General features: G+C 33.7%; 1 protein-coding gene across 1 annotated transcript in view; it reads left to right on the top strand.

Annotated features, from left to right (window-relative positions):
• Positions 1-359: 359 nt before the first annotated feature.
• LOC140437961 (homeobox protein unc-42) overlaps positions 360-16,759 on the top strand; it is an 80,618-nt gene continuing 64,218 nt past the window's right edge. Inside the window, exons 1-2 of the mRNA XM_072527721.1 lie at positions 360-703; positions 14,344-14,615. Of these exons, the coding sequence (XP_072383822.1) occupies positions 436-703; positions 14,344-14,615 (540 nt within the window). The 5' untranslated portion in view covers positions 360-435. The remainder of the gene's footprint in view (positions 704-14,343; positions 14,616-16,759) is intronic.

Genomic DNA, 16,759 nt, shown 5'->3' with positions numbered 1-16,759 from the left:
AGTGATATAAGGAAGTATACATCAAAGTGTCTGTGATTTTGGTGCAATTTTTATAAAACTAAAAGTGTAGATATATTAAGAACAGTTATCTATAAAAAATCTTTATTAACAATAACTAAAAAACATTTTTCTGATTCCACAAATTTTGTATAATTAGAGTACCTAGGACTTTTCTACTGTTAAAGTTAATTGTTGAAGTAATATTTGTTACCACGTGCGCTAGCTTTATACTAAGCGTCACCATCTTCCTCATAAGTTCCAACCAGCTTCAAGTTGGATTTCAAGGGCGTCTCCTCCTGTTTGGGGGCTTTGGGAACGTCCCCTGCCCCCTCGGTCCACGCTTCCGCCGAGGACATCTCCCATCAGCAGTTTAACATCTTCCCGGCTATCTTCAGCAGGCAACTTAACTTCAACGCCTGTCCGCAGTCAAAGACCATGATGGACGAACTCAGGCCCAATTTGGTCGGAGTAGGTAATCTCTTGGGAGTTGGGGGACTGTTGGACGAGCACCATGGGCATCTGGGTAGCAGTGCTAATAATGTGGAGAAGACTGTCAGTTCGAGGAAGTGCAACAGTACGAGCGGGTCGTCTGCTGAAGACTTCAGCGCTATTTATGGAGGACTGCCTCATTCTCATGAACACCATGGACATACTCCTGCACATACCCCACCGTCGGCGGGGCGGTCCATTACTGATCATAATGGTAAGTGACTTAATATTCACGTTCTACATTTTTTTAAACATAAGTAATTATCTTTGTACAATATGCTGAACCAATCTAGCTTTCAAATTAGATTGCACTGCAAAGAGGATTCTCAACTACAATTTATTCTATGTAATTATTCAGGATAAGAATATTTCGATAATTTATAGGAAGAAAACATTTTCAATAGTAATCTGAAAATCAATAAAATTAGTTAACTTTAGTTCACGTGTTTTTAAAGTGTTCTTTTCACAAAGATATTTGAATTTACCAAATATAAGTTAGCTTCCATCCATCCTATTGATATACAGCACAATTAGAGCCCTGGTCACCCTCAGCAAACCTCTCTATTTGGATAATATAGTATCCTTGATATACTCGATAGACTAATATAGTATACGTGATACATAACAAATAATAATAAAATTAATACAATATGCAATATACCTAGTTCAGCGCAAACAATGTGAATTTGCAACAAATAGTTACTTTTACGTAAATATCATCCTTTTGTCTCCATGCGATAGAGTAAGTAGTTTTCAAGTTATTTGCCTTTAAATGTAATGTTTAAAATATATAATCTTATTTTATTGCTAACGTCCATTTCACACCAGTCATTACTATGTAGGTAACTAATAAAATTATACAATTTAGTAGGTTCGGTAAATTCCATTTCAAATGATTTTGTCATATTAATGTTTTAGTTCATAAAAAAATTAGAACTATGATTTTTATTATAACAAAACAATTTTTCTTGGAGCTTGTTAATAAAATGATGGTTACACAAGACAAAACTATTTAAAAAATATTTATTTAGACTACTATAACAATAAATCAATTTAATAAATTTTTAAAGCGGCCTCCAGTCACTTCAATAAATTTTTGAATTCTATCAGAAAAATTTCTCCTTACCTTCAGACAGTGGCGGATCTAGAAATTTTTGTCAGGGGGATCATGGGTCTTGAGGGTGATTTTGATATAGGATTTAGATTTTTGCACCTTTACGATTGATATGATTTGTGCCTTATGTAAGGGAACCATTTTCTCAATAATTATTTTAAGCGATATATTGAAAGAATGAGAAGTTATTAAAACCCAAATACCCTACTGGTGCAAAGAAGAGTACAACATTAAGGGGTCTTAAACTTAAACCAAAAAAGAAATAATTTAAAACCACATACTCTATGACAGTAAAATCAAGTGTACAAGACTATTAAACCAAAGGAAAGTTATTAAAATATAAATACTGAAAAATCAAGGACTATTAATTTAAACTAGGTATTTTAAAGACAATTAATTTAAACCTATCCTATGGCTACAAAATCAAGAATAAACCAAGGATAAATAAGTATAAACCAAAGTTAAGTAATTTAAATGCAATAACTGAATGTAAGTGTAAACATTAATTAATTTATTGAACATTCCTAATAAACTCTATCTTATCGTTGGATATCCAGAGTTAATATAATTCCTTATTGCTATACAGAGTTGAAACATGGACTCTCGGAATTACAAGTACGAGGTGCTGAGAAGAATGAGGACTAAGAGAGAACTCCTAAATATTGTAAACAACAGAAAAACAAGTTATCTAGGACATATTTACAGATGAAAAAAATATAAATTTCTACGACTCATAATGGAAGGAAAAGTAGAAGGAAAAAAAAGTCCAGGAAGAAGAAAATGCTCCTGGCTGAAGAATGTAAGAGACTGGACAGGCATGAACACACACTCGATACTAAGAACAGCTCAAGATAGAGAGCAATTTGCTGTAATTATCGCCACCCTTCCGTAATGAAGAAGAAACCTTAAGAAGAAGTGTAAACACCTTTTTATTTACAGGACAGGCATGTAAAATAACTCGAAGATTAAATAGATTTATAACTTTCGGTGAAAGTCGTTCTTCTAAATAAGTTAAGATATTTTTTAAAAGGGGTAAATAAATAGATCTTCGGAAATATTCTTCGCAAGAGTTAGCAGATTGGTTTTGACGAAAGGTTTGACGAGAAACTATACGAGGCATCTGTAATTCAATGTCTAGTTGTTCAGCTGTTTTCTTTACTTCATAGTAAAGTTGGAATCTTCTAATAAACTTAATCAACGTCGAACAAGTGCACAAATATGCATATCTGGGAACAATGATTAACTCCACAAATGATTACATTCAGGTGATCAAAATCAGAATAGAAAAGGCTAGAGCAAATATCAGCAAAATGAGAAGAGTGCTATGTACAAGGGATTTAAAATTGGAACTAAGAGTTAGGTTGGCGAGGTGCTATGGTTTTTCGACTTTATTTTATGGAATGGAATCTTGGACCTTGAATGCGACATCAATGAAAAATCTGGAATCATTCGAGCTGTGGGTGTATAGAAGAATTCTGAAAATATCGTGGACAGAACACGTCACAAACAAAGAGGTTCTGAGAAGGATGAATAAAGAAATAGAAATTTTAAATATAATTAAAACAAGAAAATTGGAATATCTCGGACATATTACACGTGGAGAGAAATACACCTTGCTCCAACTGGTTATGCAGAGAAAGATCCAAGGAAGGAGAAGCATAGGGAGGCGTAGAAGCATAGGGAGGCACTTGAAGAAGAAGATAGTAAAGTTTGCTAAAAACTGATTCAGCATTTGATCTTTTATTTTAAAGAATGCATTTAGTGTGCTCTATGGCCTCAGTAGCCTTCTTCAAATCTAGTTTTGGTGCCTGAAGGAGAATTTCTGGACTCCTAATAGTTTGCATTAATGAAAATACATCAGCTGACATTTTACTATCCTTCCACGTAGAAATTGCTTCAAGAGCTTTGTATATTTTGAGATTGATTCGTAATGAAACTAAAGATTACTTTCATACCTTTCAACCCAACAAGTTTCACAATTCGTAGACAAAACTGAAGATAAGAAATACCTAATACAAAATAAAAATGTGCTGATTTCGTGCGAAAAGTCATGTCATGTACATTGAATGAGCAATAATGTGTGGGCGGTAATTCTATCTCATCGATAATCGAACGATTCTCTGGCACTCAAATGACGAATTGACAAAATTTTAATTCGTGGAAGTCGGGAAAGCGTTAGTCGAGGTATTACTATATTATATTCAGAATTGTTGATTTTTTTAAAGAGCAATGTAAAAAGGCATCCGCATAATTCTATACTTATCCCTAGAATAAATGAGTTTAAATCATTTCAACTCTTGACTTCCTGCTTATGGGGTTGATTGGTATTAAATTTATTTTTTTTTTTTTAGGATTATTTGATTGATATTTAATTTTTTGTTGGGGGTGTCATTACCCCCGTGCCCTCTCCCCTTGGATCCGCCAATGCCTTTAGAAATATGTTTAGTTGATTTTTAATAAAATTTGCGGCTTTCTCTATGTTTATTTGTTGCTATAATTCTTGTCGGCTATTAATTTCTTGAGCATATGAGGACTCCGAGTAGGCCATGGGAACTCACATCCTCACCCTATCCATCAAAAGGGTATTTTGAAGAAATTCTAAATACGAATAGTGCCGTTAGAATTTGCAGGTAATTCAAAGAGAGCTATTAAATTACCTCTAACAATTTCATAACAAACATTTATTCTCACTTCATGTTGAAAGTGTACTTCTCTGACATCATGTGGATTTTTATTATTCCAAATGTGACAATTTCTCCAGTTATAAACGCCTCTACGTGTGAAAGTGGTTTCATCAGTAAAAAGAATACTGATAACTTTTACTTCTTCTTTTTCTTCCTCCTTGTATGTAGGCTTTAAAACCTGTTTCTTCTTCAATATTCTTCTTCTTCCTATGCCGTCCCCACTAACGGAGATTGGTGACCACATTTCTAAAAGTGTCTCTGTCTTTTGCATCGTGGAATAATTCATCTACAGTCATGTTTGTCCAGTCTCGAATATTTCGCAGCCATGACTTCAACCAGTCATGGCACCAATATGCTACACAAAAGAATTTAAAAGATAAGAGAGATATAAAGGAAACCAAAAAAAATGGTCATAATATCATTGTGAGACAGGAAACAGACAAAGTCTAATCTCTGTACTGAAAATAACAAGAAAAAGAAGTCTTCATTTCATGTTCCAACTAATTTTCATTTGTATTTTGGGTCATAATAATTTTTCTGGTGTTTTAATATCCACAATTTAATCTTTTTTAGTCCTTTGAGTTAAAATATCAACCCCTACTTACTAATTAAAATCCCCTAGAAACTAGTTAAAATAGAACAAATCAAGGAATATACATTCGCATTTCCGTGTTCTGCCGTAATCTCAAATCTAATAAAATCTCCTAATAACCTGCTCTTTGATTTCACTCAGCATCTATCCCCCGTCCCGGTCCCTTGACTCTCCGACAATAATAACAAAGCCCTTTATCAAAATATACATTGTAAAAGCTCCTCAAATTAACCGATAATTATAGAGCGATGAACGAGATATACGCGTCTGAGGGGGATGGAAGGAAAACCACCCCTAGTACGCGTACGAGTACATAGACACACATGTCACTGGATGAGTGCACAATATGTCAAATTGAGTGTTAACCGAGGCCCTTTGTACTCATGCATATGCTCTACGGGGCCAAGCAGCCGAAATCGGAGCAAATTGACACTTCATTAAGACACCCCGAGCGGTGGTGGCGGCTAGAAAAGGAACATGTGTACACACGTCGAGTGGACAATGAGGATTATAGTGATTATCCCTTAAATAGCATACCTCGATAAATGATAATCAGTGGTAAAAAAATGTGCGATGAAGAGAAGTTGCTTTATTAAACAGCTTTTATTTTTAATATGAGAGCAACCGGAGTATTGGCTATATAAATGTTTAATAGTTTAACATCGTTTGTTATTATTTTCAATTGTTTGTTCATTATTTTTATGAATAAATAGGATGACGAAAGGAGTGTTTTGCGCGTATAAACTAATGGAGCAGAGACTTTAACATTGAAGCAAAAATCCGCAAATAAACTCAGAGTTACACAACGACCAAAGAAACGTACAACACTGGGCTTAATCATTCGAGACTGCATAACAAACCAACAAATCAGGCAAAGATCACAAAATCACGACGTCATCAAAAGAATCACGACGCTAAAGTGGAACTGGGCAGGACATTTAGCTAGAACACAAGATAGACAAGACGAATCATGGACTGGAGGCCCATAAACTATAAAAGAAACCGATGATGACCACCGACTAGGTGGTCATCTACACACATTTTTCAAACATATCTTTCCACATCTGTGATACAAATATACATATTTCGTGCAGGACTTGTGTAGCCAAAACTCACAATGAATGCAATCATCTTTTTTTATTGTAGAATTATAATCACCACACCCATTCTCACAAAAATCTTCGTTTTCAAATGCACTACTAGAAAATATTGGTTGTTCTTTTTCACTTTCACTACTTGGTGATTATTCATTTTTCCTGTTTTTAATATTTTGTATAGGTGTTTTACCTTTTAAACGTTTTTTTTTATTTTGATTTCGTAACAACTTTTGGCGACGTTACAATAATAACCGACTTTTGTAAAAGTCGACATGACTATCAGAGTGCTTTGATGAGCTTGGTTGTGTTTCTGTATTTTCGATATTTTGTTGATTTTTACCACTTGAACTTGTTTTTTCTTGCTAGAAAAGGGAACTTATATTATTCTCAGCTATAAAGTAGGCGTAGTCAGGTATCGCATTGAGATTGAAAGGATAAATATCTCTAGCCTTAGATCCATCGATTGCGTTTTTACGAGTAGAGGTAGCAGATTTTCCACAGCATGTTTGCCAGCATGAAAAAGTTTACCAAACTGGTAGCGAGTGATAGTCCGTCCAGAATGAGTTTTCATCCAAAGTTGGCAGGCAGCATAGAAGTGGTTTTTACAGACCTAAATACAGTTCTGTCAAACGGCTGGGGTAGTTGGTTATACGGCTCAGAAGGTAAAATCTCATGTTGGTTTCTAAATTCAAGCATTTCAACCGAACTTAAATGAGAAGCGTGGCCGTCCAATATTAAAGAACTTTGCCATCAGGTTTCCTTGGAGGAAAATGATCTTTTAGCCACTCTTAGAAAAACAACGTTCAAACCCAAGGGGATGTTGTCGGTATATATCTTTCTTAATTTAGCCCTTATCACACAGGCTGGTGGCAAAAAATTTCCTTCTGCATTATAACAAGCTATGAGTGTAATAGTTTCACCTACTTCCGTTGAAGTAATATTAAATCCACATTTTTTTAACCTTTCACAACTAATACAACTGCTGGACGGGTATTTAGTTGCACCCCTGACTCGTCCATGTTTAAACTTACTCCTGGCTTGTTATAAAGTTCATAATCTTCCAAACATATTTCTAAATACTCGAAATATTTTTTTACCTCATCGCAATCCATTGCGTGAACGCCTTCCGATTTTTTTAGTGACTTTTCAGTATTTCTGGATAAAAATAATTTTAGTCAATTATACACAGCCTTTTCCTCTCTTTAGCTAAAAGAGTGTTTGATTCCAAATTGATTTAAAGTGGTAAACTATAGGGCAAATTTGGTTACGTGTTAATGAAAACCGTGATTTTGCGCATCTTTAATTTGACGAACAAGCCTACATTCGTTGTCTTTCCCAAACCGGCATTATATGTTACCTTTGACAAGATTTCCAGTTTTCCACCGTCTTTTTAATGATTTTCTCGGAATGTCATAAGTTACAGATGCATTTCTTAGAAGAAACATTTTTTTTAACAGCTTGGATGACACGGAGATTTTTTTGAGTCTGTAAACCCAGAAATGCGCCAGGTTTTTTAATGTACTTATTTTGTATCTGAAAAAAAAAATACAGATTAAATATCTGCCATGGCCATCTTATCCAAAATTAGGATGGATTTGCTAGGGCAAGATGGCTCATTGAATTACTATAAATATGTAAAAGAAAAACTTCAAAATGTGTTGTACTTATATATTTAATAACAGCCAAATAGCCTATGTCAAAACTAGACATACGGATTGATTATGCAATATCACTTACCTTGATTTCGTTTTATCACTGTATTATAATAACGTATGGTCCTAAAGTTTTGGGAAACATTTCAAAAGCATATAACTCTGACCACAATAATCTTATATTTTTATTAAATTATTCAACAATTTAACTTAACTATCCTTATTATAAATCAAAATTCAAATGACAGACAAGGGACCATTATTTTCGATTTGCCTAATAATTCCCCTGACACGTTGCATCATCCTTTGGACGACCTCGGCGTCAATTTCTCTAATTTTTGTATATATGCGGCGTCTTAACTGTTCCTGATTTTGTGCTTCCCATCCGTTATTATAGACTTTCCGACTTAATATTGCCCAGAACTCTTCAATTGGACGAGCCTGAGGTAGGTTGGGGGGATTGTCTGCTTTCGGTACAAAGGTAATGTTGTTAGTTTCGTACCAGTCCCTTGTGATCCTCGCGTAATGACATGAAGCATGATCTGGCCAAAAGACTATTTGATCATTTGCATGATGTGTGTTCACAAACTGAAGCAATTTAGAGAGACATCTTTGAATATAAATATTTGCGTTTAAGTCTTCGCCTCGAACAACACCAATGTAGGGCTGTGGGATAAAGCCAGCCTCAGAAATTGCACACCATACCAAAATTTTGTCCTCAAATTTTTTCTTACTTTTGAATTTTATTTCATCAGGTACATTTTCGTAATCATTCGTGTAAAACCCATCGTTACCCTTCATCTCAGAGTTGGACAAAGTAAAATATTTTACTCGATAGGGTCCTGTATACTGTAGTCTTTCCAACATGAAATCTTCTGGCCAGTTTTCGCTGTGAGACCCCAATTTTGTTCTTAGCTGCTTCAATCAGTCTTGCCTCTCTTATATGGTTTAAAATCAGCAGTCGGCCACTTTTACGCAAGTTAACACATGGTATCCCTTCTTCACATTCTCTGATTGTCCGATAAATTGTCGATTTGCTTATGTTTTGATCTCGATAAATATTAACAATATTTCGTTTCGACATTCGCCCAACCATATTATAAACACCTCGACTAATATCAATTTTATAAGATATTTTGCAGAGCACAAACTAAAATATTCTGCTTTGTTTATTAAATGTCAATAACTGATAAGATTTCAATTCCATGTCCTTTGTTAAATGCATTTTGCTTCTCAATCAGACCATGTGAAATTTTTTCCAAAACTTTAGGACCGTACGTTAATAAAACACTATAAAGTAAGATAGGTATCTTGTCAAATTGCAAGTTGGATTCGGTACACATGCAGACATCTGTCATCAGATGTAAGAAATATTAAGCATGGCCATCTTCTATGTGCTTGAATTTGATGTGTAATTGACTTTTCAGCAGTAAATCCGCATTGATATTGACCGACAATATCCTTTGTAAAATGTTTCAGTCTTTCAAACAATACATTGCCGAAGATTTTATACGCAGATGTTAACAGAGTAATGCCTCTATGGTTTTTACGTTCCAGTTGATCACCCTTTTTATGCAACAGAGATATTATTCCCTTGGCATTAGTATAGCAAATCAAATATGGTAAAATGGGGAAAAGTAGATCTAGAATCTAGAGGATGCTAACCGGCTGTAAATTAGTTTTATTTCTAAAACCGCCTCCACTCTGTACTAATACACCTTCCAGTACAATATTTATGCATATAGTTAATAAGCGTTTTATATTTTGGACATATAGAGTTAATACACATAGTATAAATAAACGTGTGGGTATTGAACAAATAAATTTACGAAAATAATCACTACTTACCTTCCAAAGTCTACCGTAAATTACAAAATAATTAATAAATAAACACACAAAACACACACTTAAAACTCCGATGTATAATTTAGGTATAAGAAAAATAAATTCCAAAGTGTCGCCTTGTCACTGTGATACGCCAGTGACGAGACCTCGACCAATCAATCACGAGAAATTAAACCTTTTCTATTCATCTGTTTTGAAAATTTACTATTAATGCTTATTTTCGAAGAACCGGTAATTTTAGAGGCTTTACAGTTTAGCTCAATGTCTTACAAAGCTGCATATATAACCAACTATCTAACAAAAATAATATATAATAATATATAAATAATATATCGCCATATATCTAGGACTTATCCTAAATTTGACTAGTTACTGTAAAAATGTGAACATATTTCTTTAAAAAAAAAAAAAAAAAAAAAAAAAAAAAAAAAAAAAAAAAAAAAATTTGTTTAATTTACTAATGTTTGTATTTTGAGAACGATTTCCGAAGTGGAAATTGAAACGTCAATAAATGTATTTTAACCTTTAATTGTGGCTTATTCCCATTTAAATATTAATTAATTTAAAATGCCACAAGAAAATATTTCTTTAAAACTCCTAATAAATGTTGCATGGATGTAATTGCTGAAGAGTTAAGGATTGATATATATTATTTCAGCAACGACGACGATGAATCTGATTATGAACATGAATAAGATAATATAACAATATGATATACTCACAAATAATGTTTCCTTTAATAATATTGTAATACGTGTTGTTTCAAATATAAAAAATGTTACCAAATGTAATCTAATAATATTTTTTATTGCTTCAATAATTTGACCTATTGTAAATTATAGGCTCAAAAACTAAATTCCCCCAAACGGAAAACATATGATTGTAAAAATCAAAAACGTAACTGTATTTTTTAATCAAGATCTAATTGAACAATTTCACGGTGATTGTTGATTTTAACTTATTCAGCAGTATTATTATTATGTAGTTGAGGGTGGTCCACAGTGAGACAAGAATCATATTTCTTCAAATAGAACTCTGAAATTTCAAAAATTTAATTTAATTCTTTAACTACTGTTTAGATGCCTATTTACGCCAACAACACAATAGATTAAAGCTGAAAAAAACCTAACACAAATTGTGAACAAGCGTTTATTTTTTTCATGAAAACTATCTCACTGTGTACCTCGTGCGAGGCACAGTGAGACAGTATACAGTACACAGTGAGACATGGGTATTTCAGTTTCCTTATGGAACATCGAGTCCTGAAAATTTTATACCAAGTTTAAAAATGTTGCATTATCGCTTTGTGGCACAGATCTGGAAGCACAAATACCACATCTGGCTTTCTTATAAAAGCGACATCTTCTCCGTTAGGAAAGACCAAAGCATTGTCTATTTTATTGCTTTTCCTCAAAAATGACACTTTGAACTCTTCATTCTGCTTTTTTACTTCTGTAATTAAAAGAAAAATTAAAAAATATGCAATAATACGAGGTATTATAGCTATATTTTTTTCCTTGTTCGTAATTTTCCTTCTGTTATTGTAATAATCGAATCTTAATCCAGCATAAAATTTTCTTCATCCCTTTCCATGTCTGAGGAATCCTCTTTCTATTCGACTTCCTCTTCTCTTTGACTTGTATCACTTTCTTCTGAAATATTTCTGCTGTTCGATGATACTTTCACGTTTTTTCACTTTTTTAACGATTTTAATTCATTCATATAGTTTTAGTTTTTTGACTCATTGCCTTCTTTTGTTCTTTTTCTTCAATAAGTAATTTTTCAGGGGTATCTGTTAACACTGCGCTTTTTTATTTCTTCTTACCCTGGCAGTCTTCCTTGGTCTTGCTTTAGGAAACTCTCATATACTTTTAGGGCTTAATAACTTAATGCCTTTTTTTTGCGGAGTTACTTGAGCAACTTCAGCTACTTCAGCTTGTCGACTTGGTGTCTCAACATCATTATCTCCGCTAACAGAATTTACTACAGCAGATTTACTCGACCTAAGAGTTTACCAAACTGAAGGCGTTTTATAACCCTGTTTGTGTTATTCCATACCATAAAATGGCATTCAGCATAAAAGTTGCTTTTAAGTGACTTAAAAAAAGCACGATCCAAAGACTGTAGGTAATGTGTTGTGTGGGATGGCAAACAAAATAAAATTATCTTGTTTTTGTCTGCAAATTTTAGTAGATCCAGGTTGGTCGTATGGCATATGTGGCCATCTAATATTAATAAGGTTTTACCTGGAGGCTTTCTCGGCAAAAAGTGTGTTTGTAACCATTCTAAGAAAATGCCACTGTTAACGTATGATGATTTTTCCGACATCCTAATCTTGGAACACGGTGGCATACGATAATGCCGCTCGTCTTTTTTATTTTTCTCCTTGAAAATGCAATATGGGGGCAAGAAAATCCCTTCTGCACTACAGCAAGCTATTGCACTGATCTTTTCACCTTTTTTTCCAGAGATTACGCTAGGAACACATTGTGAACCTTTTTCTGCTAGAACTTGACCGGCGTCTCTTAAGCAACTAACGTTAAATGATACAACAGAGTAGGATAGACTTGCCCTGTTGCCAAGCTTGGTCGGGTATATCTAGCGGACCGACTATCCTCCTGGTCCAGCTCTCCTCCCTTTACCCTACTAGTTTACTCGATATAAATTAACCCAAGGCGTTATTCTAAAAAGTGATTTTCTATAGTTGAAATTTTGTGAGGTTAGAGCCAACAACAACGATAATAATATTTTGAAGTGAAATTATCGAATTAAACTACCTGCTATTAATTACTACTTCAATAATACCTTCGTAAAATATTTTTTTGGATATTCTTTTACAAAACTCGGGAAAATGCGAATTCACTATAGCGGCATGTGGCACTAAACGAAACACATCCACAAATAAAATATCAACTTAATTAAGCGCCAAATTTGAAGAAGAAGCCAAGTAGAATGGCCATCTACAGAGTCTATATGTTACATGAAAATGTACCAAGGAAACCCAATCATTTTATAGTTATTTTAACAACGTATAGACGATTTAAATAATAATTTCTATAGAACTTAGCAAGGAAATTTTTACATTAAGCGTTATTGTTTTCGATCCTTGTTATGGAACTTGACGAAATGAAAATGTATTGTGGCGATAAATAGCCTATTTCTTTTGAAGTATGTATATCGATTAACAGCTTGTTTAGCAACGCACACGTTACTATCTTCCGGATCCGTGTCAAACATCATCCGACGGATCGTTCCCCATAAAAACTCCTCCATTTAGGGAATTATGCAAATTCTTTTAAAGGCCGCCGTTTTCTCGGGCTCCGGCAAACCATCGCCATCAGCAGACAAGCCGATGCCGAAGCCGAGGCGTCGTCAGCAGGCGTGACAGTGCTTGGCCGTGAATCGGCCGACATTTGGAGACTCGGAGATGGAGATGGAGAGAACGGGACGAGGAGGAGAAGGTCGTAATAAGATTGTGTGAGATTCTTTGTGGCGCGCGCCGGTGTCAGTAATTGTAATTAGGTTTTCTACTAACTGCATTAATAAACAGTAATGAATTCAATAAGGTTTGCTTGCCGACATCATTTTACAGCCACCGGTTGGAGCCGCTTACCTGTGGAACCGGTAACCATACACTCGTTAGCTCTTTGACAATTTCAAACGTCACTAGTCAATAAAGATGTTGACTGTCTTGCCTTTACACACAAACAACGTTTATATTATTATACTTATTCTCAATTAGTTAAATACAAACACTTGAAACGATTAAGAATTTTCAGGACAATTTTCTATAATACAGTGTACTCAACTGAAGCCAATAATCTTTAAATATGCTTGAAATATTTCCTTTCATCTGATTTTGAAACTTTTGCACATTATTTTCTGTACGAAAAAATATTTTTTCCTTAAGTTCCTAAATAATTTATTTTTTTTTAGTGTTCATATTTAATCCGTGATATACCTAGGATTCAATTACCTGAATTTGATTTTTTGTCTTTCTTTATCAGATGGTTTCTCATTGTTTCTTTTTTTTTTTCACTCACTCGGAGCTCTTTTAATTTACAATGATAATTTTGCACAATATAGCAGCACTATAGCATTTCTAGTTCATTTAATGGAATCTAGAGTTCATTTATCTTATCTGTAGCACACGTTTGCTTAAAATAAAACAAAATTTTTACAGAGTTATAACTAAAAAATAAACATAAAAGATACATATAGACTGGTACTACAATTTTATTGTTTCTTTCAAGGTATTTATTCTAAATTGACAAGTACAATCCGTGGTAGGATTTTGATTATAAACTTTAACTGGCTAATAAACCTTAAGGCTTTAAGTGTACAAAGACGGGTACTGTCTGTAATGGATTTAAATTTATGAAGTTGGAAGCAAAACAGGGAGATATATTAATTCCTTTGGCAAAATACAGGTAAGACTTACACATGCAACTGGTATAAGTAAGGACCTACTCCAATTACGAGTTTTCCTGATGGCACAGTATAGGAATACAATTCATTTAAATCATATATATAATCTTAACATGCTTCAGTGGCGTAGAGAAAATTTTCAAAAAAAAAGGTAAAATTCTCATGTTCACTATTAGATTTGCACTTAGCCAAGCCAATGTCGTTAGAGACGATTAAGCCAGCTTTACTTGATAACCAGGCCTTTCCAAAACACGTAAACTATATATTACATCAAATAAAAATAAATATTTTTAACATCATACCACATTTTATACATATTAAATAGACTCGGATGTATTTGTCAACAATAACAATGACATATATTATATAAAGATAACAGGTAACTGTTATTTGTTAAATTAGTACTAGGTTCATTTGTAATCCCCATTCTCTGATGTTTCAGACGGAGCCTTTAAGAAGCTAAAACCTGAACCCCAAACGACTCCAAGTGGAACCAGCCTGGGAACGGTCTCGCCGAGTAGCGGACCGCAGCACGCAGGTCATACTCCTACCACTGCCTCTTGCCCCACGCCCGCCCGACGGAGGCATCGCACGACCTTCACGCAGGAGCAGCTAGCAGAACTAGAGGCGGCATTCGCCAAGAGCCACTATCCCGATATTTACTGTAGGGAAGAGCTGGCTAGGAGTACAAAGTTGAACGAAGCTAGAATACAGGTACTCATTAAATATATGATATATACACGTTAAATAAACACCAGGTTACAAAGTAATCGTTAAAAAAATGTTTAACATTTAAGAGATGTGATTCACGTATTCTACTACGTACCAAATTTAGCAAAAATCGCGAAAGTCACGTGTGCAGTAACAAAACTAATAAAGTTACAAAATTATTTCTATGTTGTTTAATTGCGGTGTTGTCGTGTGACAAACATATGGAGAGCAAATCGGTAAGCTCTAAATCACCATTATTGACAAAATGAGAAAATGAATGACAAGGTAATAAAAGAAATATATATGAATAATGTAAATAAAAGTGATAGACTATTGAAGTTGCTCTAAGATGTGTTTGAGCGCCAGGAAAGTATTAACATATACCTTCCAAGGTACCTTGTAAAGCTGTTTGCTGAAATAAAAAGGAAAACAGGTATTAATTGAAATATTTAGTCTTCACCACAAATTTAATACCTATCCAAATATATACAGAATAATTTTTTATAGCTACCCACCACCATTTATGTACAGTTAACCTAGTTACTTATATACTAAAAAAAATTCCCTGGTTATACACAATTGATCCTTATTGATCTTAATTTACAAATAATAATAGATAAGAAAAATTTTAATGACTCGACCAAAAAAGGTAATTTACTTGCCTACTAGAGATGTAATTCTGTACTTCGGCTTTCAATTAAACGTCCTAAGAAAGTAATAAGGACACTATCGTGACGGGATAGATGTCCAAGGTTCCCTTTTTCCTCTTGACTCCTATAGTAGGCTAAAAAGAACATTGGTGTTTTTTTTTGGCATAGGCATTTGCCATTCAGCCAGTCACAACTTTTTTGTTAGAGTGGTGTTAGAGTTCCTTCCTACTCTTGATAAAAAGTAGGGAAAAACACAAGGTTTATTAACCTTGAAAGGTATTACAAAAAATTACTGGAAAGCTTGTATGCAAGCAAAAAGCTTTAATGATTTTGTAAGTAACTTGACCTTCGAATAGTTTGACAATATTTTATGTAAAAAGAATTGATTAAATAGATAATTTTAACGAAAAGCATGATATGGATATATTTTAGAATATCAAAGAACGGAATGAGAGAGAATATTTTTATAGATACTCTTAATAGATAATAGATAGTTTTAAAGATAGATAGTTATATGTTTTTAAGGCTGGAAAGTAAAATAGAAAATTGACATATGATTTTATTTTATTATAAATACGTAGAATATTTCTTAATGAAATGATGTGAGAAATAATAGATAGATATATCCACTATCAAAGGAAAAATGACAATATTATAGACATCAAAATGGCTGACGGTTTTTATATTTTTTTTATTGATAATTGGATACACTTACCGGCTCAGAGTGGCTACAAACCAAACGAGACTCTCAAAAAAAAACAAACCAAAATTTCCTGCAACTTCTTGTTCCCCAAAAAAACTTTAATATTCTAAAAAACTTCTAAGCCATCCCTGGCCACCTACTTTTTAAACCCAAGGTTCTTTACCCATCAGAAGTCAGAACAACAGTGCGCGTTGACCACTCGTTTCTAGTCAGTTAAGTATGTTTGCCAAAATGGCCGCTTGGCGTCGCTGTTTAATACCAACTTAGAATTTAAAAATTAAGAAAAAATTAAAGGGATATGGATTTAAAATTTTTATTTAAAGTGTTTTATTTAGTTTTATAAAGTTTTATTTAAAGAATTTTTACCATCCAGTTGATACAAATTTTATTTAAAATTGCCTGTCGCTTCTAGTCTTGTTTCTGAGTTAAGGGCTCATTCTACATCAAAAGTATAAGTTGAAATATTTTTCTACGGCATACAATTCCTGGTAAATAGATTTTTCCACTTCGAGTGTGTTTTAGGAGGAAACCGGGGGAAGGGGTGGTAAAGTTTTTTGCATATTTTTTGGGGTTCCAAATCTAACATACAGGGTGAGTCATGAGGAACTTTACATACTTCTACCATATGTAGAGTCCCTCAGGGAGCATATCATGTGGCTACTAAAAAATGTCAACTTCTCTTCTTTATTAATTAACAGGGTGATTTGTGTAATTGACTCATTTTACTGTAGTGTTTAAACGGCTCATTTAATTTTTTTAATTTTTGGATGATACAGTACACTACTATCAAGCAT

Source organism: Diabrotica undecimpunctata, chromosome 1 (genome assembly GCF_040954645.1).
Source record: "Diabrotica undecimpunctata isolate CICGRU chromosome 1, icDiaUnde3, whole genome shotgun sequence".
NCBI lineage: Eukaryota > Metazoa > Arthropoda > Insecta > Coleoptera > Chrysomelidae > Diabrotica > Diabrotica undecimpunctata.
Note: the sequence above shows the minus strand (reverse complement) of the source record. Positions and strands in the feature narration are given on the sequence as shown.